Genomic DNA, 24,264 nt, shown 5'->3' on the forward strand with positions numbered 1-24,264 from the left:
TGGTGGCTTACCGGAAAAGATTCAGCATGTCTGACCTGGTGGCTGGCTCCATGGCGTCTGCCTCACTGCCCTCTTCCCAGCATTCTGTTCTGTTTACTCCGCCTACCTAATTTTCTGTCCTATCAGAGGGCCAAGGCAGTCTCTTTATTAACCAATGAAAATAACACATAACAGAAGGCCCATCTACATCACATGACCAAAGTATAAATGTAGAAAATGTCATAATGAGGGGCTGGAGATATGGCTCAAAGGTTAAGAGCACTGACTGTTCTTCCAGAGGTCCTGAGTTCAATTCCCAGCAACCACATGGTGATCTATAATGGGATCTGATGCCCTCTTCTGGTGTGTAGACATGCATGCAGACAGAACACTGTATACATAGTAAATAAATCTTTAAAAATAAAAAAGAAAATGTCATAATGAAACAAGCTATTTTATGTGCTAGAAAAAAAATTAACGAATAAAAGACTCTGAACCTTATATGCTGCTGGCTTATGTAACTCCGTGTAGGGCATAGGCCTAGTGTGATGAAGGTCCTGGGTACGATCCCTGACATCTCACTCACAGGTAGTTCTGGGCCTTGAAAAGATTATTGTAAAGTACTGAAGAGAACTTTCTTAGGATGCCCAAGACTCCAGTCTCAATTTTCACACCACGCATACCCACCAAAAAATGCAGGGTAAAGAAATAATTTTTGAGCCAGGCCTGGCTGGTGTTTGCCTGAAAATTTAGGAAGCCGAAGGAGCTGGGGATCAGTGTCGTGTTCATCTTATCTGTATAGCAAATTCAAGGCTAGCCTGGGGTCTGGTATTTTTAAAATGGTTTAAGCATGGTTTAATTTGTTTCTGTTTATAATAGAATATTTTAGAACATTAAATTTTTTTAAGTTGTCACCATAAAAGCACAGTTCTCACCTTAAAGCGAATAAGAGATGTTTATTCTGGAGATAAATATGAGCAATCTTTACCTGAGAGCCAGGATCTAAATGATACTAAATACCATGTTCTAATGTGATAACAGTTTCGTGAATTTTTCAGATGCATTGGTGGGAAAATGAGGTAAGCAGGAAAGACTCTGCTATGGCCTCAAGTATGTGACAGCATTCTTCCTAACAAGTCTTTGTACCGCCAGCTCCCCAGTAATGACATGCTCAGCCTTAGCTTAGGCTTGTTCCTAATTAGTTCTTAGAATTTAACCTGTCTTTTTAAATCTACATTCTGCCATGTGACTTGGTTGCCTCTGTTCTGTACTGTGTCTTCAACTTCTTCAGAGTCTCTGGTGGAATCTATGTGCCTAGATTCCTTTTCTTTTCCTCTCTCTCTCCTCAGAAATCTGCCTATCTTCTCCTGGCCACGTATTGGCCGTTCAGCTCTTTAATAAGTCAATCAGAAGGCATGTTGGCAAAGACATATCTTCACAGTGTAAAATATTCTGTGACAATTCTTAGCCATTAAGTATTTTATGCAGATAAAATAGTCTCACAAGGTTGGTGGGAGCTAAAGGGTCTCATTGGTAAATTTGTAACTTACAAAGATGTTAGGCCAGTCACAGGTGGACAGTAATGCTGTTTAGGAGGCTAAATATAGCCCAAGAAAACTTGGCTTTGAATCTACAATATTGGGGCCTTCTGAAGTCATTTAAGTTTTAATAAGTCAGCCTTGTACATGTTCACAAAACATTTGTGATTTTTTTTTTCTATTTCAGGCTAATTTGTGTTTCGTGGATATTGACAACCATTTTATTGAATTGCCTGAAGAATTTCCACAGTTCCCCAATAAAGTGGATTTTATCCAAGAACTGTCTGAAGTTCTTCTCCAATTTGGGATTCCTCCTGAAGGCAGCCTCCATTGTAGTGAGAGTGCCACCAAACTGAAGAATATGGTTCTGAAAGATCTGGTTAGTGACAGAAAGAACGGCAATGTCCCCACCAGCAACATCAGCATGTACGAGTTAATGAAGGGCAATGAAACCATAGCCCGCCTCCAGGCTCTCGCTGAGAGGACTGGTGTGACTGTGGAAAAAATTGACCTCTCAGCTTCTCTGAATGAAAAAGAAAAGGATTTGAAATTACAGTGTGAAGAGGCAGAATTGAGGGACTACCAACTCAACGTACAACTACGAGAGGTCTTTGCCAGCCGCTTTATACAGATGTTTGCTGATTATGAAGCATTTGTGATTCAGACCGCCCAGGACCTGGAGTCCTGGCTGACCAACCGGGAACAGATGCAGAACTTTGACAAAGTAAAAAGAACATAGTTTTCCTCTTTATGATTATAATGACCTATATTACTAGTCTTTTTAACTTTTTAAGCACAGGTTTTTCCTTTCTTCTATCCCACTAAGTTTTTATGCTAGATAAAGTAGTTTCACAAGAAAGCAAATCCTCCGGAGGTAGAAGCAGGAGGGTCAGGAATGCAAGACCACACTCAGCTATGTAGTAAGTTTGAGACCAATCTCAAAAGAGCAAATAGACCGCTCGTGAAACTGGCCTTTGAATTGTATGTTAAATTGCTATATCATATATGATCTTGATCTTCATGAGTCTTCTACTCTTGTAAGAGTTTTATTTACTATTGTTTTATGACCAACTCTAGAAAATTTAAGCCCATTCCTTTTCTAAGAAATTCTCACTGATAGCCTTCACCCAATGATGTAACACCCAACTTGTTCATCTAAAGGTTAACAGGTTTCATAAACCTAATTTCATGTCTTTCATACCTTAAAAGAGAACAAATGGGTAAATTTGGTTTCATGACTGCTAGTCTAGGATTATGTTCTAAAGTTTTTAGAGAAGGAAACTTTTTGCTGCCCTTTGAAGGTTCTCTCTGAGGTTTGCTGTATTCCCTCCGGTGCTCTCCATGCACCCAGATCTCTCACAACAGACAAAAGCACGCGAGACGCTGCTACTGCGCAAGCGTAGCTCTGCTGTTAGAATGTGTCATAAAAAACTTCCCAAAGGAGCTATTACACTCCAAGATGCTAAGTGTTTAATTTTGGAGCATCTGCCAAATAGGTATTTATTAAATGTTTGTGTAGTATTAAAGATTATTTTCTGGTGTTATATTTTTTCTTATGGAGTATAATATACTATGTGCATCAGAATTTGCAGGTGTACTTTATGCCTGATTAAACTTCTTTAATATTAAGAAACCACTTTTTAAGTATATTTCTGCTCTAGGACCTGTTCCCATTTTTTGCTTAGTTTTTATTATACTTTTCTCCACTTTAAGAACTAATCTTGCTGGGCAGTGGTGGCGCATGCCTTTAATCCCAACACTCGGAAGGCAGGGGTAGGTGGATCTCTGTGAGTTAGAGGCCAACCTGGTCTACAAGAGCTAGTTCCAGGACAGGCTCCAGAGCTACAGAGAAACCCTGTCTTGAAAAACCAAAAAAAAAAACAAAAAACAAAAAAACTAATCTTACATATTCATAATCTATCTTTGGAGCAATTCAAATCCTGATTTAAGTTGATATCCTAATCCCTTGTTCTTTTTTATTCTCTGTGTAGTTTTATATTAGAAGTAGATTTCTTTCAGTGTAACCTCTAAGAAAATGGAATTTACATGTTGGATTCCGGAAAGCTAGAATCAGAGCAGAGAAGTCTTGAAAAATCAACTTCCAGTTGATTTTAAATGTTATTGGACACAAGAACCTGAACATCAAAAGCCAGATGTTTGACCCATTTCCAAAGAGAGGGCTGTCTGTCCTATAAAAAGTAAATTCGATGTTTATGAAATAACATTAAGGAAATGAACTGATTTCTGATTTCTAGAGACTGCTGTGAGCCTATCTGAATATGGATATGTGTACTTACATAAGTACATTAAACTATGCAAGCTTTCATTTGAAAGTGGGCTCTGTAAAGAAGCTTTTATTAAAAATACCCCGAAGTAATAAATGGAAAAATTAAGTATTCTAGGAAGAAACTTGATGAATACTAAAAATAGCAACTTTATATTGGAACTGCCTTTCCCCTTTCTCCTCTGACTCTGATACCACATCTGACTTTGAAGAGTCGAAGAAAGAAAAACAAAACCAACCCAATGGCTGGAATAGGAGTTCACTTACAAGTTTAGAATTCCTACATACAGTATACATGAACTGAAGAGAGCAAAGGAATGTGAGCGCTTCAGATAGAAGCCGTTATAGTGGGGGAAGAACAGCTTGTGTCATCTTGAAGATCCTCTTGTATACTTTTTTCTCTTTTTATGCAATGTTTTTTCTCTTTAAATCACAGACAATTGTGTTAACACAGGTATGGAAGGAGTTTAATCTTGAGTTAGAAAACCATCTGCTTGAAGATCAAAAGAATTTTACCCATAGGCACAAATTCCATATTGTTATTTTTAAGTTCTTGCATATGCATATGTAAATTATTATGCATATATGTGTATATATACATATCTGATTTTGATATGTATATAATTTGATATATAGTCACTCCCTCATCTTGTGGCCTTTGGTTAGAGGTTCATTTCCCACGCTAGGAACAGAGAACAGAAGAGATTACTCCCTGGGCAGAAGAACCAGCTGTCGTGGTAGGTGAAGTGGACGGCTGACAGTCCACTGTGTAGCACCTTATCCACCATCGTTCACTGATGATGTCCTCTCTTGTGCATAGTGGTCATCAGGACAGATTTGTAAGACTTTAAATGTCAAACATCAGTTTTATATAAGTTTGAAAAGTAATAACCTTAACACACTGTTCATGTTCATCTTACATAATATTAAGATGACCCCATTAATAATTTGCTAATTATCTCATTTCAGGCTTCCTTCCTCTCTGACCAGCCTGAGCCTTACCTGCCGTTTCTTTCACGCTTCATTGAAACACAGATGTTTGCCACCTTTATTGATAATAAAATCATGTCTCAGTGGGAAGAGAAAGACCCTCTGCTTCGGGTCTTTGATTCTCGGATTGAGAAGATAAGGTTGTATAACGTAAGGGCACCCACACCCACCCTGCGGACATCTATATATCAGAAATGCAACAGTTTAAAAGAAGCAGGTATATTTGCCATGCCTTTTTTTCTTTTAAATTCATGATCATTTCTTTTTATAGACTGTTGACTTATACAGCACAAAGTTAATTTTTTTGTTTTTCAAGACAGGGTTTTTCTCTGAAGCCCTGGCTGTCGTAGAACCTGCTCTGTAGGTCAGGCTGGTCTTGAACTTAGAGATCTGCCTGTCTCTGCCTCCCAAGTGCTGGGATTAAAGGAGTGCACCACCACCACCTGCCTAAAATTAATTTTCATTTTGAGACATCATTGACTAGTCCTGGTGTTTACCAAGAAGCTGTTACACTTTTCTTCAGATTCTGTGAATCCCTATTTTTATGGACATTCAAAAGATGCAGATTTTTGTCATTTTCTTGTGTTAGAAAAAAAATGTTAATCTCCATCTTGCTACTGATGCTGCCTCTTTACCTGTCTCCTCTTGTCTCTAGCTTAACCCAAAACATGGTGGTAAATGTCTGAATCCTAGCACTCAGGAAGTCAAAATAGAAGGACCAGTAGTTTAAGGCCATCTGGGTAATGTAGCAAGATTTTGTCTAAAATAAAAACGAAAAGGAAATCTGAGGTGCTGTCTAGTTTACATAACTAAAATAGTACATGTTTGCTTTGTGGTACAGATAGTTATATAGTTTCATGTCTTGAAATTAAATCTCTGGGTTTTTTCATTCAAATTAAAGGTTCCCCCAACCCTAACACCAGTTTCTCTCAAAGAATGATGAATTTTCCTGGACTTGTCTGGTTGTGAAATACTTTCTGTTATGATAACCAGCATGAGTCTTTCCTATGTGCCGCTGTGTGTTTTGATACGCCTTTACATGTAATCCTAGTGACAGGGTGTGTGCTTGGCTGTTGTTGGTTCTTTATCATCATCCTATGAGCGAGGAAACTGAGAGGTTAAAGAATTTGGCTGTGGTTCTGTAACTGCTTCTCAGTGGAGCCACAAGTTGGATCCAGATCTGACTGATTTCTAGTACTTAAAGCCTTATTCTTTTATTAGTGGTTGTATTCTTTAACAAAAAAATGAAAATGTACCAATTCGTGTAGCTTTGCGCATTTATACCTAGTTCCCAGCCTATTCTTTGCTGAATAGAAAAATATATATCCTTTTATTTCTTTCCATTCAGTAAAAAGTAGTACTTTTGCTGGGCAGTAGTGGCGCACACCTTTAATCCCCACACTTGGGGTAGAGGCAGGCAGCTCTCTCTGAGTTCAAGGGTAGCCTGTCCGCAGACCTAGTTCCAGGACAGCTGGGGCTACACAAAGACACCCTAAAAGTGACACTTTTTATTTGAGACCAAACTTTCTGGTGGATGAAAGGACACAGCGCACATGTGGCTTCCTTGTTCTGCTTCTGTTGCTCCCTTGTCCCTCCCTTTCCATCCTCACAGAGATCCACCTGCCTCTGCCTCTCTGAGTGCTGAGATTAAAAGTATGAGCCGCACTGCCTTGTGAGTTTCAGCATTTTAAGGAAAGAAGTGTTCCGTGATAACTTTATGCCGTCTTCATCACTGTTGTGTTCCTACTTATACGGGCAATTCCTTGGAATACCTCTCTCTGTGTTTCTAGAAACTGAGGAGACAGATGAATGAAGTTGTTTGTCCAGGGAATTATGACTCCAGTGTTTTTAATAGTTATGTGAGTGCCTCGTTGGGAAAATTTCATCCCTCTCTTCCTGACAGAGTTTTTTAAAATGGGATGAAGTACCAGCTTCTTAGCTTAACATGTATCTGGAGAATCTTACCAGTTCAAATGGGCTTCTCTTTGCCTCTTGGAGCCTGATAATCCCACTCTCATTGCAGAAATTGTGTGAAGCACTTTTGAACATGTTCCATTGTAGACTTAGCTTACCTGAAAATAAGATGAGGTCCCCAGGAAGTTAAAGACTTGAAACTGTAAAAGGAGACTGTAGTCTGTGGCTCCCCCATCTGACACAGATACTGGTTTGGTGCAAGTGTGTGCTTGCCTGTGTTTGTTTTCAGTGCTGGGAACTGAAGATGGGGCCTTGCCTTGGGTGTAACGGAAGCACACAAGTACTTTTTTATACTCTTTGTTTTGAAACAGTCTCAATAAATGGCATAAGAAAGGTTTGAACCCACAATTCTCCTTCCTCAGCTTCCTGACTAGTTGGGCTTACACTCCTGTACCACTAGGCCTGACCCCATTATTTCTTTCATCAGTAAAATTGCTTTCCTCCCCCAGCAAAAGGAAAAGACATAGAGGTGGGTGTTGTTTCTGGGACTGGTATTTTTGTGTTTATGTGCTTCTGTTGCTGTTTTTCCTCTAACCAAAAAGAATTTTGATTTGCAGGTGAACCCGTGAGGCCCAGACTATCTGCTGTTGATATTGTAGCTTCAGAGCCTTGTGATTTCTATGTAGAAAAACAAGAAATAGATAGTAATATAGTTTTCTTTTTCCTCACCAGTCACCACAAATCAATATTGACACAAACCCTTGAAAGTCTTGAGTAGACACAACCTCTGACCTCACAAAGTAGGCATGATAACTTCTGAATATTCAGTATTCCCTAGCAGTATAATTACTAAAAAGCTACATTGCTATATGTTCCCTGTGGATATGTGTATGTGTATATAATATTTTCATTATTTATTTAAAATTAATCTTTCTAAAGTCATATTTCTGATTATCAATGGCCTTTGTAAAATCTGTTTCTGAGTAACAGTGGTTTCAGTTTTCTGTAGCTGCATGAATATATGATACAGCGTTTTAGGAATGAAATGCCTCTAATTTATTATAAATTTAATTTATAGCCCAGTCAATTGAGCAAAGACTGATGAAAATGGATCACACTGCAATTCACCCACATCTACTTGATATGAAAATCGGTCAAGGCAAATATGAGCAAGGGTTCTTTCCAAAGCTACAGTCCGATGTCTTGGCAGCAGGACCAACCAATAACAAGTAAGCATGTGTTTACCTGAGTGACTGGCTGAATGGAAGAAAGCAGTGTTAGCTAGGCAGTGTGTGAGCACTAAATGTCTTATCAGTTTACATTTTTAAATTTAATTGATCCACTGTATGCACTTGACTTTTATTCTGTTATGTGGAGGGGGAAGGGCTCCAAAGAAAGAAGTTTTCTTTCTGCAGAACTATCAGTAGACATGTGTCTTTCTTGTATTCTTTTTTTAATTTCTGTTTTTGTTATTGATATTGGCAAGTCTCAATAATTGAAAAAGACTGAAGTAGAATTCAGTTCTCTCCTTTTCTCTTTCTTTTTGTTCTGTCCCCCATCCCACCACCAGTGCTTTGTGCTCAGAGATTCAGCCCATAGACTAAACCCAGGGCTTTGTGCTCAGAGATAGGTGGTCTCCCACTGGGCTGAGCCCCTACCCTGTGGTCTTTTCCCCCTTGAAGTGCTACAGATCAAACCCAAGTCCACATTTGAATGACTATATTAAAACACTGTCTTACTACTAACCAGGGGTGCTGACTTTTGCCAGTAACCCTGACACTTGAAAGGGGGACCTAAGAGAATTTTCAATTTAAAGAGAACCTGAACATGTCAAGTTTGAAGATAATGTAGGCTATGTCGTGACCCTGTGTCAGAAGCAAGACAGATAAGCACTGAACTTAAAGCTTTACTAAAAGTTGTTGGTGATTATGTGTATAAGTATTGTGCCTGCATGTATATTATGTACACCATGTGCATACCTGGTTCCAGTGGTAATGAGAAGAGGGCATCTGATCTCCTAACACTGGAGTTAACAGATTCTTGTGAGCCACTATGTGGGTGCTAGGAACCAAATCCAGTTCTGCTGTAAGAGCGTAAGAGAATAACTCTAAGGGGTTTGTTTATTGTTTATTTGTTTGAGACATGGTCTTGTATTCCTGGACTGGCCTCAGACTTTTAGTTCAGATTGCTCAGAACTTCTTTTTCATGTATTTTCTATTTATTTTTTTGAGAATTTTATGCACATATACAGTGTGTTTTGATAATATCCACCCCTTCTTGCTCTCCAAAAATCCTCCCAGTGCTCTCCTTCCCTCCCTCTCTCTCTCTCTCTCTCTCTCTTTCTCTCTCTCTCTCTCTCTCTCTCTCTCTCTCTCTCTCTCACACACACACACACACACACACACACACATATGTCCTTTCCCAACTAATATCCACATTTATTTATTTATATTTTAGACGGCTGAGTCTAATTAATGCTGGCAGTATGTGAGAGGGTAGGACCAGCTACTGGAGCATGGGCAACCTAGCAGGGACAATGTGCCCTGGGGAAACCTGACTCTCCCTTCTCCAGCAGCCACTCTAGAGCCCAGCGCAGTTCATCCTGCCTGTGTCTAGAGTACTGGGATTGCAGGTGTGTGACCAGTCATCTGTCTTATGTGATGCTGGAGAGGAATCTAAAGGTGGTATGCTTGCGCGGTGAGAATTCTGCCAACTGAGCTACAGCTCCAGGTCTCAAGTTTTCTTTTCTTTTACTTCTAAATGTTCAAAATTGTTTGAACTGCTTTGATATAAATGAGTACACTGTTGGCCTAGTTTTTATTTCCATTTGAAAACATTATAGTTCTCGTTCATCTATTTGGTAAGTGTTGGTTGTACCATTAGTATATATGAGGATTATCTTGGTTAAAGATTTAACAGTGAATCCAGCTTGGTGGTATATATCTGTAATCTTGGCATTTGGGTAACTGAGGCAAATTCAAGGGCTACATAGAAAGATTGTTTTAGGAAGAAAAAAGAATTTAACAATGAAATGAATATAACAATAAAAATAGAGATATATTTATAGCAAGTGAGATGGCTGACAATTGCAATCCTAGCAGAAAGGAGTCCGAGACAGGAGGAGCACAGCTTCAAGACCAGTCTGAGTTCCATAAGAGGTCTGAGGCTAGAGGCCACTGAGGACCTTTCTCAAATAAGATAAATAATAAAGTAATATAAACAGTGAAGGAAACTCTGGAGTTCTTGGAAGGGAGGGTGTACTGGTTTGAATGAAAATGGAAACAGTGGGCTCGTAGGAAGTGGCATTGCTGGAGGTGCAGCTTTGTAGAGGAAGTGTGTCACGGGGTGAGCTTGAGGTTTCAGAAGCTCAAGCCACTGTCGCTCTCCCTACTGCTTGCCAGTTCACATGTAGAACCCTTGGCTCCTTCTCCAGCACTGTCTGCCTGTGTGTGAGCTGCCATGCTTCCCACCATGATGATAATGCACTATGGTAGTCTAGTAGGTATGGTTCCCCTAAACTCATGTGATTGAATGGTTGGCCCATAGGGAGTGACACTATTAGGAGGTGTGGCTTTGTTGGAGGAAGTGAGTCACTGTGGGGGCAGGCTTTGATGTCTCCTATGCTCAACCTATGCCTAGTGTGGTTCGTAGTTGCTTCTACTATGGGCAAAGAAGCTTCTTCTGCAGTGATATCCATGATTACAGACTCATAACTGAGAATGAGAGACCCTGAAGGCTTCTGTGACAACTTCTCTCCCCCTACACACACACACAAATTATAATATATATAGTCTTCATAGTTGATGGTTTATGGCAGAGGGGTGGGAAGGACTGAGACAGGGTTTCTCTGTGGGACAGTCTTGACTGTCTTGGAATGTACTCTGGTCTTGAAGTCAAACAGATCCACCTGCCTCCTGAGTGCTGAAATTAAAGATGTGCACCACCACCACCCAGCAAGACTCAGTTATTCTTAAGGGACTGGCCACTGGGCAACACAAATTGTACTTGGTATTTTTGTTTTATGGAGAGGGCAGTGTAATGGTAAAATTAAAATGCTGCGGATCCCCAAGTGGCTGCAGCAGGCAGCAGGCCATGAGATCACACTGCAGGTGTCATTCCTCCCTCCCCCGAGAGCAGCCAGTCCCAGGCAGGGACAGCTGCAGTGGGCCATGAGGGGCAATGAGTCCAGCCGCATGGTGGGTGAGAGACCTTGGCAGGGCAGCCAGTCCCATGCGGAAAGACAGACAGACAGATAGGCATGCCACAAGACCACACCGCAGGTCTCTGAAGGCGGCTTGTTCCGGGTGGGTGAGAGACAGAGACATGGATAGACACGCCATGCAGAGTGAGGTTGGATATTTACTTAGTTGGTTATGGAAGGGAAGGGGAGAAGGGAGAAGAGGAGAGAGAGAGGTGGGGGGGACAGAAGGGGAGAAGTGGGGAGAAGAGAGAGACAGAAGCTACCTCTTCGAGAGGGAGGTGGAAAAGAAGGGACTCAGGCTGGAAACTGAAGATCAGCTTGCCTCAGTGGACTTGGGAGGGAGTGGGCATGGCTTGTCTCTTAAAGAGACAGAGCAGACTATTACTGGCAGCAGCTCAGATCATGGACCTCAGCATGGTTTCTTGCAGTAGCAAGATCATGGACATCAACCTTGCCTCCAGGGGCAGCACAGACCATGGAAGTCTTTCAAGGAGACTTGATTCAGAAAATGAAGCATTCTTCACCTCGGATATCAGGGTGATAGTGAAGCTGGGCGGCGTGACCGGGGGCAGGACCTGTGTTAGCTCCAGGCTTCTGTATACCACCCTGCCCTGCCCTGAGTGGCAGCCACCTCACTGGTACTCCGGCTCAGTCATCATGTTTGCAGCCTGTGGGTACCATGGCCCTGTGTTCTCCTCCCTGCAGCAAGGCGAGCAGCTGCTCCACGCCACAGGCAGCGCCAACCTAGAAGACAGTAATGAGGCAAGGAGGGCAGGTGGTGGCCTGAGCCTCCCAGAGTCTTACTCTCAGCCTCACGGCTACAGCTCCTTTGTCAGCTCCTGGGCCGCACTCTCTTACCTGTTGCTTCCGTTGCTTCTCTCCGTCATCTTTCTCTCTATTGCACATTCATTTGTTAAAGCATTTCAATCTGCTATGTGTAATACAGTGTGTTACTTTGCCCAAACAGCTTTGCATGCAAATACTTAATGTCATTGAGCTGGTTCAGGGTTTCTGAATTACCATAAATACTAGAATATTGGTGAGACTCATCTCAGCGATCCTGTTTTAGAGAATCAGGGAGGCTGTGCAGCTAGGGAGTGTGTGCGGGGGCACAGGGCAGGACCCACACAAGCTTCAGGTCACTGCACAGCACCCCGCCAGCACCCCAGAAGCCCACTGGCAGCACCACGACCCCATGCTCTCCTTCTCCAGTAATTTTCTTAAACAGTACTCATTTATCTGTTTTGAAAACAAATTTTAAGTAGGATATTTTTGCCCCACAGAGCATATTTATCCTTTCATAGTTTCAGTGTTTGTTTGCACCCTGCCTATTAACCCTGATTGGTTTCATGAAGAGGATTTCAATTTTTTTTTTTTTTGGCTGTTTGGTTGATTTAGCTTGGGGTTTATTGAGACCGGGTCTTACCAAATAGCTTAGGTTGGCCTACAATAGGCTGTCCCCTTGTCTCTGCCTCCCAAGAGGTGGGGTTGCAAACATGTGCCTCTATGCTCGGATGAACCCTGGTGTTTTTCAGTCCCTGTGAAATTTGTACTGACAACTGTTTTTATGACAGTGCTATGTTCCCCTTAAATTACATTTGTTGGAGGGAATGCACACATGCTATGTGCACGTGCCGAGACCAGAGGACACCGTTTGGGAGTCAACTTTTCATGTCGTCAGGCCTGGAGGCAAGCTCCTTCTCTCAAGACCTCTGTGCCAAAGAGTTACGCTTGGTCTTTGTATATTTTCTCTGTTAGTTTTATTTACTGTGAGCTATTGATGCCATGTAGTTTTTATATGAATAAGCGTGTAGAAGAGGGTTACGTTTCATTTCATGGCCACTCAGACCCAAATAATCACACAAAACTATATTAATTACAATATTGTTTGGCCAATAGCTTAAGCATATTCCTGGTTAACTCTTAGATCTTAAATTAACCCATTTCTGTTATGCTGTGTATCACCACGAGAGTTGCTTACCAGGTAAAGCTGTAGCTCTGTCTCCTCTGGCAGCTACATGGCATCTCCCTGACTCCACCTACTGTCTACCATTTCTCAGATTTTCCACCTGGCTTTACTCTAAGCCACTTGCCAAACCAATAATAGCCAGTGGTATTTTCTTTAATAACCAATGGTAATAAAGCATATTCATAGCATACAGAGGGGGCTCCCACATCATGGCTGTAGAAATTACATTTTGCGTTGTATTCATCAGTTGAATGGTAGCACTTGGGAGTAAAAGGAAAAGTCTGTGTTGAGAATAAGTTGATAAAGAGCATATGGAGACACTCATGTCATAAAGGAAAGCAGCCCTGAAATGGCATGAGGCCAAGGAATCAAGGGCCGTATTCCCAGGATTTGGGGCTCTGTTGAGCAAGGTTGGAAGGAAGAGGATCGTTATAGAGGAAAGGAAACTTTTGTTGTACTTTGTACGATTTTCCTTGTGTCTTAGGCCAGAACTAAAAGAAAAAGCAGCACAGAGGTATTGGAATTAAGGTATGGAAGAGCTAATGTAACAGGAGGTGGGCATTATCTCAGTAGATGGAAATGTCTCAGATTTCTGAGGACCAGGACTAGAGAAATTGGCTGCTCTTCCAGAGGACCCAGGTTTAATTCCCAGCATCCACATGGCAGCAGGGACTGCAGATGACTGTAACTCTAGTTCCAGAGAATCCAGTATCCTTACACAGACATACATGAAGGCAAAACATAGATGCTCATTAAATAATTTTTTTTAAAAAAACAAGTTTTTTATAAATCATCTTATAATATAGGCTACGATTTCATAGAAACACAATCATACAATTTTGGAGCCCAGAGAAATCACATTCTAGCTCCCTGACACAAAAGAGCCTTAAGTTTAGAAAGATATCCCTTTAAAAACTTGGCAGTCCAGCATGGAGAGGTGGGTTAGTGATGAAGAGCATATGTTGCTCCTGCAGAAGACCCAGCCTGGCCCATAACCACTGGCAGCTCCAGCTCCAGAGAGTCTTAGGCCGTGCATGGGCCCCTTCACTCACATGCACATACCTACACATAGATACGTACATTTATAGTTAAGATAAAAATTAATCTTTTTAAGTGGAAAATCAGAAATTTATTTTATTCTTTTAGGACACCACAATTAAGTTGTTGTGAATTACGAACTTTGAGAATATTCTTTTTTGCTAAAAATATTTACCTATAATATTTACTTGGAACACATCAAGGAGATTTGCATTTATTTGATATCATCAGGGATCAACTTGAGTTAAGATCTGACTTGATGCTGGGTGTGGTGGTGCACACTTTTAATCCCAGCATGAAGAGACAGAGGCAGGGGGATCTTGTGTTCAAGACCAGCATAGTCTACGTAGCTCCAAGACAGCCAGAGCTACACAGACCATGTCTTTAAAAAAATGTCTAACTTGTTACTATGTTTATAATGTGTATGTGTATCTAGCACTTAGTACCTCCCTTTTAAAATCTCAACTTTTATTTTTTAGAGATGTTTGTGTGTGTGTGTGTCTGTGTGTGTGAGTGTGTCATATGACAGTGGATCCTGTGGGGGCTGAAAGAGGGCATCAGATCCTTGGAAACTGGTTACAGGTGGTTGTGAGCTGCCCCATAAGGTGCTGGAACCAAACTCAGGTTCTCTGGAAAAGCACCAAGGACTCTTAATTGCTGACCTCTCTCCAGTTCCTAATCTCAGTTTTTAAAAAGTGTAAATTGTGGTGATGGTTGTGAATATCCAAAACCCATTAGATTGAGTGCTTTGAATGGGTAAGTTAAATTGTATCTAAAATTATAACTTTAAACATATTTTGAAAAGAATTGATTGAAAGAACTGAGCATGGTGGTTGTACAGAAGACAAGAGGATCGTGATTTCAAACCCAGACAAAAGCGCACAGCAAGGCAGACTGTCCAGACGAAAGACAAGGGAAGCAGGAAAGAGAGCAGCTGTCATCAGCCTTCTGTGCAGAATGGCTCATTCTTTCTGGATGGTTGTTGTTTTATCTTGTTGTTGTTGTTTGGTTTGGTTTTATGTAGTTGCTTTGAAGGAGGTTGGTGTTTTTGTTTTTTGTTTTGTTTTGGTTGGTTTCGGTTTTGGTGTTTTGAAACTGGATTTCTCTGTGTATCTCTGGCTATCCAGGAACTCACTGTAGACCTGGCTGGTCTCCAGCTCAGAGATCCTCCTGCCTCTGCCTCCAGTGCTGGAATTACAGGCGTGTGTCAGCACCGCCCAGCCCATTCTTTCTTCATGTCTTTTAAGTTGGAGTTTTCTTAGTCTATTTTGTCTTGGTGCATTTATTTTCCAGTCGCTGGGTGAGCCGAAATGCGACGGCACAGCGCCGGAAAGAGCGCCTTCGCCAGCATTCCGAGCACATTGGACTGGACAACGACTTACGGGAGGTATGTGGTCGGACTGCCCGGGGCGCGGTCGTCTTACTGTAAAATACTATTTTCATGCTGAAGTGTAACAGAAAACATTTTTCCAGTTTTGTCCTTTTATTCACCTAAAATAGGGCTGTATTTCTGTGTATTAAATCTAATAGAAGCTGTGTTTAGAGTAAAGTTTTGGTCAGTAAGTCTTGTGAAGGGAGCAACATTGAGGGACACATATATCTACATTTCAAATATAATTTAAGGTTAGTAAGTCAAGATATATTAATGTGTTCTTTCTCTTTGGCTTGCTGACCATTTTTTAGAAGTTACAGAACTGTTTTTAGATGTAGATCTATATGCTTTATTTGTATTCATTGAAAATAAAATTCAAATTATGTTTAAATGTTTCATTTCATGTGATCAAAAAATGCAAACAAAATCTTGTTCATTGCTTTGTAAACTCAAACGTGTAGAAAACAGAAAACATCCTTCCAAACTGAAGCCTTTCTTGTTCATTGCCTTTCCTTCACTGCCCTCTCCCGTGCTGTGACCTTATCATATGCATGCAGGTTTTGCTTCTTTTTTTTTTTCTTTTTCCTTTTCCTTTTTCTACTTTTCTGTCATTGAAACGTCGCCATCATCTTAGCCTTCCGGGGAACTTTTGGTCTGTCAGAACTCCATGGCATTCTGGGAGTGGGATCAGGGCCCAGCTCCTCCTGCACGGCTTCCTAAAAAGTCCTTCTCTGAGTGCTGCCTGGTATGTCCTCTGCCTCGAAAGTGCTTCCCAAGATGGTCCTGAATCCTGTCTTTGGTGTTTCTCTAATGGCACACACACTGAGTGCATGTAGCATGTTTTGCTCAGTGCTTCATCTTGTGATTTCTGCCTGCTTGTGCTAGAGTGTGCTCACACAAGTAATTCTATGCTGTTGACAGTAAAACGACATTCAGATCCCGAGTCATTGGGGACATATATGGATATATATGTGTGTGTGTGTGTGTGTATACACACACATGTGTATATATCCTCGATAACAAACTGCTTTTCTTCTAAGTGGGAGAGGATTGTAAATTCTTTCGTATTTTCAGCCTTTTTCCCCACAAGTGCAGAAGTAGCTGAGTATGACTTTTTCTTTGCTAGTGTTTGTCTTCATACCATTTTACTTTCCTGGTCTACATTTTGTGTTTCAGAAAACTCCCTCACTCATCGTCATAGACTGTTAGTACTAAGTGGAACCTTTGGGGTTCTCTTGTCTAACTTGACATTTTAGCTGATGAGCAAGAAATTTGCCCACAGTTAAATGGACATACAGAGCAGAGCTGAGCACAGGACCCTGGTGTCCAGGCTCGAGTGTCTTCCCGCTATTCCTGCATACCAGTTTGCTCTAACCCCTACTCACCTGAGAATACAAATGGTCTAAGACTCTGGCTTACAACTTTTTCTCATTATATTATTAGTTTACATTTATAGTTGTCTTGTCTTCCAGTAAGTTAGCACCAATTAGAAGGTTAGAGTCTAAACTGTGGAGAAGGTACTTAGTTCCAAATTCAGTGTTTATTGAACAAGATTGCAATTTCATATATATTTACTAGTGGCTTATTGCTTTTATATTACTTATTTATTTGTCTGTTTGGTTTGCTTTTCTTGGTTTGTTGTTGTTCTTGTTTTGTTGTTTTGAGGCAGAGTATCAACCGTATAACTCTGATCTGGAGCTCAGAGATCTGCATGCCTCTGCCTCCCAAGATCTGGGATTAAAGGTGTGCACCACCACAGCCAGGTGGTTTTTGTTGTTGATGTTGTTGTCGTTTTGGGTTTTTTTTTTTTTTTTTGCTTTGTGTGTGTCTGTCAGTCTGTCTGAGTAATGTATACGCCACATGAATACAGTACCCTCAGAAGGCGTTGAATCTCTTGTAGCTAGAGTTAACAGTTGGTTGTAAACTGAACCAACTGTGAAGTGGGGTCAGGAACCAAACCCAGGTCCTCTGCAAGAGCGATTACCTCTGCATTTGTTTTTGAGACAGGGACTCGTGTATCCTAGCCTGCTCTCACCTGGCATGTATTTAAGGATGATCTTGAACTTCTGATTCTCCTTTCCCACCTCCTAAGTACTGGGATTAAGGACATGCACCACTATACCCATTTTGGGTTGTTTTTTGTTTGTTTGTTTGTTTTGTTTTGTTTTGTTTTTTAAAGATTCATTTATTTATTATGTATACAACATTCCTTCCATGTGTGCCTGCATGCCAGAAGAGGGCACCAGATCTCATTATAGATGGCTATGAGCCACCATGTGGTTGCTGGGAATTGAACTCAGGACCTCTGGAAGAGCAGCCAGTGCTCCTGACCACTGAGCCATCTCTCCAGCCCGTGGTTTGTTTTTAATAATAATAGTATTTATTATTGTTATTGTGGTCGTAGTAGTTTTATGAGTCAGGGTCTCACTATGTACACTTTGCTGTCTTGAAGCTCCCTGTGTAGACCAGGCTGACCTCAAGTTTACAGAAATCAGCATACCTTCGCCTCTCTGGTGCTGGGATGAAAGGTGTGGATCACCACACCTGAGCTTTATTTTTATTTTTAAATTAAGTTCATGTTTGTGGGGCTATGTGCACTTGAGTGCAGGCCTATGGAGGCCAGAGACATCGCATACCCCTGGAACTGGAGTTATCTGAGCTACCTGGTGTAGGTGCTGGAAGCCAAACTGAAGTGCTCCCCAAATCAGCACACACTCAGGACCATTTCTCTAACCCGGCACACCAGGTTTTATCTGGTGCTGGGGATAAACCAGGGTTCTGTCCTGCTGGTCAAGCACTTTACAGTTGAGCTGTATCCCCAGGGGGAAAACTCTTTAAACATTAAAGATTTATTTTTACTAATCTTCATATCTAGCTTTTAATTCTGTCCCCAAGTAACAATAGAGAATGAAAATACAATTCTCATGTAGATGCTGCCTTGTAACTCAGATTGATTTTTCTGAAACTGCTTCTATTTCCTACATTTAGTTACTTGAAAATCAACTTTCAATATGTTTTTATGCCCACTGCTATATTTAATGTCCCTACTGATAATAGTTTTCTCATTCTCAATTTTCCGTTTTTTCCTTTGAATAATATTAAAGCAGAAAAGTGCATGTAAGCGCTGAAGAACCTGTTACACAGGGATTCATTTGTTGTTTCAGTGGTTCTTTAAAATTATTAGACTGAGAAGCCATATTATTTTGTTAATGTTGCCTTTTGTCATGTATATTGAGAGAAGCTAATCACTTGATCCTCAGTCAGTAGAACTTTAGCAGGTTGATTTTCTTTCATAGGGGAAACAGATTCTCTTACATTCAAAGACTGCAAAGGATTTTCCACATCTTGTTTATAGTGTTCAGTTCTCCCCGTAGGATAATGAGGACAGGTTCACACCTGTGCCTGTGGATGTGTCAGTTCACTAGCAACAAAGTACTAGTTGTACTGTATGATTTAGAGCAGTTATTAAAAATGTGGTCTTAACACACTTGTATCTTTAGGAGATTCTGCCTTGTACTCTTGATGCAGCATGCAAGCACAGAGACTATAGTCTTACACTAACTAGGTATATGGGTATTGTTTGGTTTGCTTGCTTGTTTATTTATTGTTGCTGTTTTGAGAGGTGGTCTTGAGTAACCTAACCTGGCCACATAAGTGACCTTGAACTCTTGTTCCTCCTGCCTTCACCTTTCGGTACCCAGGCTATAGGTGTGTAATACCAAACGTGGTTTAAGTGGTACTCAGGATTGATTGCAAGTTCTGTGCACAATAAGCAAGCACTCTGAGCTGTAGCCCCTTCCCTGTTTTTAACTTTTATGGAAATTGACTAAACAAAGTTCAAGAATATTGGAATGTATGTTTTTGTGTTTATATGTATGTAACCGCAAAGTCAACAAAGGACTCTGGGCCTAAAACTAAGGCTGCTAGAACAAGGCAAGGGAAGGTTTTATGCAGACACGTGCCCCCATGTTTGCAGCACATCACTCTTTTCGATCTTTTCTGTGAACTATAGCGTGCATCATACAGTGAGGTGCAGCAACATTAGATGCTCATTGATATGATTGAGGTCATAAAAACTAGTTACAGTACAGTACTGGTACTATTGAAAGTTAATTAGAGCCGAAGATTTGGCTGGAGAGTAGTACCCCAGATGATTGAGGGACATGAAGTCTTTGTTTTTGAGTCTTTTCTTGATCCTAACTAATTATAATTGTGGTGGTCCCACTAAAAAGACTAAACTCAATGAAACTCCTGGTTTTGAATGAATTTCAACTTAATAATGTTTCTGTCACTCTCGTTTTCACAAGTGTTAACTGTTTCAAGAGGAGTACACGTCTTCTGCCTTCTATCAAGAGCACTAAAATCTTAATTCCTGTTATACACATACACTTAAGGCCTTTTTTACATCTTGCTTGTCGTATTTGTTCATGTAAGTTTTAAGTAGAAAAGAATATGTGATGTTTGCACATTTAAAAATACTCCTGATTTTTAGAAATATATGCAAGAGGCACGAAGCTTAGGAAAGAACATGAGGCAACCGAAGTTGTCAGATCTCTCACCTGCTGTGATTGCACAAACCAACTGGAAATTCGTAGAAGGCTTATTAAAAGAATGCAGAATGAAGGTATGTATGCTGCTGCCACACGGTGTGCTTCATATTATACCATATGTGGGTCCGACCTGAGACAGCCCCAGTTCTGCCTGGAGCTTCTCTGAAGAGAAAGTTTATCATTTTATTTTTTATGAGTCTGTGTGCTTCATGTGGGCAGTGCCCATGAAGGTCAAAACAGGGCATCAAATCCTGAGACTGGTATTATAGATGGTTGTGAGCTACCGTGTGGTTGTGGGAATCAAACCAGGTCCTCTGCAAGAACAGCCAGTGCTCTTAACCACTGAGCCACCTCTCCAGCTTCAGAAGAAACTTTTTTGTAACATAGACCTGGATATGATCTTCACTGAAATCGTGAACCTCTTTGAAGTCTCCGTTGCCCACAGCATCAATGACTTGGGAGTCTTGCATAGTTAATCTCATCGTTTTTTTTTTAGATTTTATTTATATGTAACAGTGTTCTGCCTGCGTGTATGCCTGCAGGCCAGAAGAAGGCACAGGTGATTGTGAGCCACCATATGGTTATTGGGAGTTGAACTCAGGACCTCTGTAAGAGCAGGCAGTGCTCTTAACCTGAGCCCTTAACTGTGTTATAACTATGTTATCGCCAGCCTCTGTGAATATTAGATAAAATTCTTCTCTCACAGAACTGCCTTTATATGCAGTATCTATATAAACCTCAGGTTTTTTTTTTAAGTAACATGAACATATTCAATAAAAACGCTGTTTTCAGTATCCGTGTATGCAGGTCATCAGACAAGGTACCACCTAGGGAGCCGTATGCTCTCTCACCTTACATGTGCAATACTAGCGAAGGTTGATGCGAATTAATTTACCGGAAACTGGTTTTCATTTTCTGATATATCTTGTGAGCAAGGAGGAGAGAAAAGGGAGAGAAGGGGAGAACCCTAGTTCTCTCACGAACCAGGAAGTTATCAAAAACAAACCAAAACAAAATGGGAGGAAAAGAAAAAACGTAGAGCTGCTCGTTTCTGTTGTGGTTTTGGCTCAAGTGCAGAAAGCTTTAGGTCACCAAGGTGCCAGAGTCAGGAAGGTCAGATCGTCGCGATAGGTCAAGGTGCTGGTGTCAGAAAGTGCACTTTCTAGATTCAAGGTGATTTTAGAAGATCTAGAACAATTATATCATTACAGAAGTTATAATCTAAATTACATGTATTTTCCAACATCACAATGCCTTACAAGCATTTTTCTTCATTAGTGCCCTAACATTTTAGAAGGCATTGCTCCCACCAGCTGACCACCGTATTAAGATATTTTCTCCATGGTGACTGAAAATATGTAACTAGAATTGTAATGAAGGAAGCCATGTAATGAATGAAGGATTTCCTGAACTAGTAATCGATTCTTTGGTTTTGATTTTCACTGCTGTGGTGATTTATGACCAGTCACGATGTTTTCAGACAAAGCGCATGTTGGTGGAGAAGATGGGACACGAAGCGGTGGAGCTGGGCCACGGAGAAGCAAACATCACTGGCTTGGAAGAGAATACCCTGATCGCCAGCCTCTGCGACCTGCTGGAGAGGATATGGAGCCATGGCTTACAGGTCAAGCAGGTAAGTAACTCAAGAGGCGATAGTGGCTTGGGCAGTCAAGGGCTTATTCATGTCAGGTACCGTTCAGTGTGGCACACACCTTTAACCGCAGCACTGGGGAAGCAGAGCAGGTGGATCTCTGTTGAGGGCAGCCTGATCTACAGAGTGAGACCCTGTCCTAATGAAAAGAAAGAAGGCCAGGTGGTGGTGGCGCACACCCTTAATCCCAACACTCTGGAGGCAGAGACAGGCAGGCAGTTCTACAGTGCTAGCTCCTGGCCAGTCAGGGTTACACAGAGACCTTGTCTCAAAAAAAAAAGAAAATAGAGGCAAGGATGAGGCTGCCAAGTGGCAGGTGCTCCGCACCAAGCCTGACGATCTGAGTTTGATTTCTGGAGCCCCCCCCCCCCAGCAGAAGGAGAAGAGACCCCGGAAGTTGTCTTCTAATCTCCATACATGAATGACAAATATGACAAGAAAAAGATCTCACAAGATAACTAGGTACATATCGCAGGCCATTCAGTTCCAGAAAAAAAAAAAATCTGGATTAGATGTGGTGGCATACACCCTTAGTATCACCACTTGGGAGGCAGAGAAAGATGGAGGTAAGCTGGTGTACAAAGTGAGTTCCAGGCCAGCCAAGCCTTAACAGTGAGACTATCTCAAAAAAAAAAAAAGAAGAAGAAGAAGAAGAAAGACAAAGAAAGAAAGACACATAATCTATGATCAGGAGGTGGTTGAGTGATAAACAGGAAGATACAAAATTACACATGTGTTGGGAGAGCCTGGCATGAACCTAGGAAGGCTAGCTCTGCCCCTTGCCTGAGGGGGCGGTTCCAGTGGCCCCAACTACCAGCTTAGCTACCATCCAGACACACATTCTGGTCCTTGGATTGGCCTTCCTTAGTATCTGCCCCATCTATAACCTGCTGAAGTTCATAAAGGGACTGATCTTGTGGAACAATAGTCACAGAATCTCCGTTACTTAGGACAACAGCAGGATATAGGAGAGGAGTTTCCATGAGGATCCAGTGACAACGGTGTGGCCAGAGGCCTTGAACCAGACCAGTGACTCACTGCAATAAGCATTTTGCGGGTGGGGCTGACTGGACAAAGGGGTACACTGCATGACACCCCACAGCACTTATGAATGAATGAAGAGGTGTTGGAAAGATGTGGGAACGAGGTGGGATTTTTTGCTTTATTTTGTTTTAGTTAATTTTTGGGTGAGTTCTTTGGGGGGATGCTACAGGGTGAAGGATGGATAATTGAGGTACTGGGAGGTGGGCGGGATTGGTGCATGATGTGAAATTCCCAAAGACTCGATAAAGAATTATGTTTTAAAAAATTGCAAATATGTTACCGAAATTATACCCTTTGTTGATTATAGTAAGTATCTACTTTTGTACAGATTTTAAAAAAAAATGTACTAACCAAGCCAGGTGTGGTGGTACATTGTGTTTATTCCCATTATTGTGGAGTATTCACCAGAGAAGACTGCTCAGACATGGGTTTAAGCCAACAGGAATCTTTATTAGCCATCTGAGACTATGCTGGCTATAGCACTGAACCTTCCTCAGGGTGAGCCTTTAAGACAAAAACCATGTCCTGGGTTGACACACTTCAGTTAACAAAAACAGTTAGCCAGAAGCAGAACTACAGAAGCCAAAAAGCAAGGTTAGTACATTCAGAGACTTTCCCAGAACTATGGACTTTGATGAATTGGGTCTTTGATTTAGTTTTGGCAGGTGGTATTGTCTATATGCTGTTTTACAGCCTAAATGTCACTTTATCATGGAGTCAGTTGTGCTAAGGTCTGGGGCCCTGTTACACCATTACTGGGGTGGCAGAGGCAGATGGACCTCTGTAAGAGATATCTTGTCACCCCCCCCCTGCCAAAAAAAAATGCTAACCAAAATTAATAGTTCTTTATCATTTTAAGTTATCTCGTAATTCAAGGTGGAGAAATTTAAATGGTCTCTCTGCTTTCATTTCAGGTTGCTTTTTCTAAAAGGATCTTTGTCTTTCTCCTCCCTACTTTTCATCCTTCAATGCTGCTCCATAAATCTAAAGATATTTCATACCAAGATACACAAATGCAACTAGTCTTTTATGTCCATGTTTTTTGCTGTGGCCTAATCACATACAACTAAGCAACAGATGAGCTAAGTCCAGAGTGCTTCAACACTGCCCTGGCTGTAACTACTTCCCTCTGCCAGGCTCTTGCCAGGATTCTCAGCAAAGCAAAGGAAGACTTGTACAACACATGAAATGAGATGCTCAGAATGTTACACAAGATTGAAAATATGGCTCAGTATCACAGTGCTTGCCTGTAAAACAGTTTCCTATTTTCAGTCTCCAGCATTACCAAAAGTGGGGAGCGGAGTGGGGAATAGCAGGTGGGGGGGGGTCACATAGCTGAGAATGGATGATCCTGAGTTGCCAGACTTTTCAGTGGCCAATATAATATCACTGGTCTTCTTGATAGATTATTGTTTGACTAATTGTTTCTTTAAAGTGAGCATTTGATGTGTCTTGTGTTTTCAGGGGAAGTCTGCCTTGTGGTCACATTTAATTCAGTTCCAGGACAGAGAAGAGAAACAAGAGCACCTTACAGATTCACCAGGTAAGAAGGTGTTGGGATGAGATAGATTGCTTCAAGTCTCGTGTATACCGGGCTAACCTTGTACTCTTGATCTTCCTGTCTGTGCCTCCCTAGTGCTGGGATTTTAGGCATGGGCCACCACACCTAGCCTGAGATAGATTGATTTGATAGAACAGGCAGTATGAGACAATGAAAATGAGAAGAACATTTTA

At 41.3% G+C, this 24,264-nt stretch overlaps 1 protein-coding gene across 4 annotated transcripts in view; it reads left to right on the forward strand.

The window, feature by feature from the left end:
- Dennd5b (DENN domain containing 5B) overlaps positions 1-24,264 on the forward strand; it is a 126,882-nt gene that overhangs the window by 59,670 nt on the left and 42,948 nt on the right. For all 4 annotated transcript variants that reach the window (XM_085687412.2, XM_085687413.2, XM_085687415.2 and 1 more), the window contains 7 exons: positions 1,705-2,241; positions 4,771-5,008; positions 7,784-7,934; positions 15,207-15,300; positions 19,778-19,909; positions 21,316-21,468; positions 23,995-24,073. In XM_085687412.2, the coding sequence (XP_085543538.1) occupies positions 1,705-2,241; positions 4,771-5,008; positions 7,784-7,934; positions 15,207-15,300; positions 19,778-19,909; positions 21,316-21,468; positions 23,995-24,073 (1,384 nt within the window). The remainder of the gene's footprint in view (positions 1-1,704; positions 2,242-4,770; positions 5,009-7,783; positions 7,935-15,206; positions 15,301-19,777; positions 19,910-21,315; positions 21,469-23,994; positions 24,074-24,264) is intronic.

The sequence above is a fragment of the Myodes glareolus genome, chromosome 3, assembly GCF_982192425.1.
Source record: "Myodes glareolus chromosome 3, mMyoGla1.1, whole genome shotgun sequence".
NCBI classification, from domain to species: Eukaryota; Metazoa; Chordata; class Mammalia; order Rodentia; family Cricetidae; genus Myodes; species Myodes glareolus.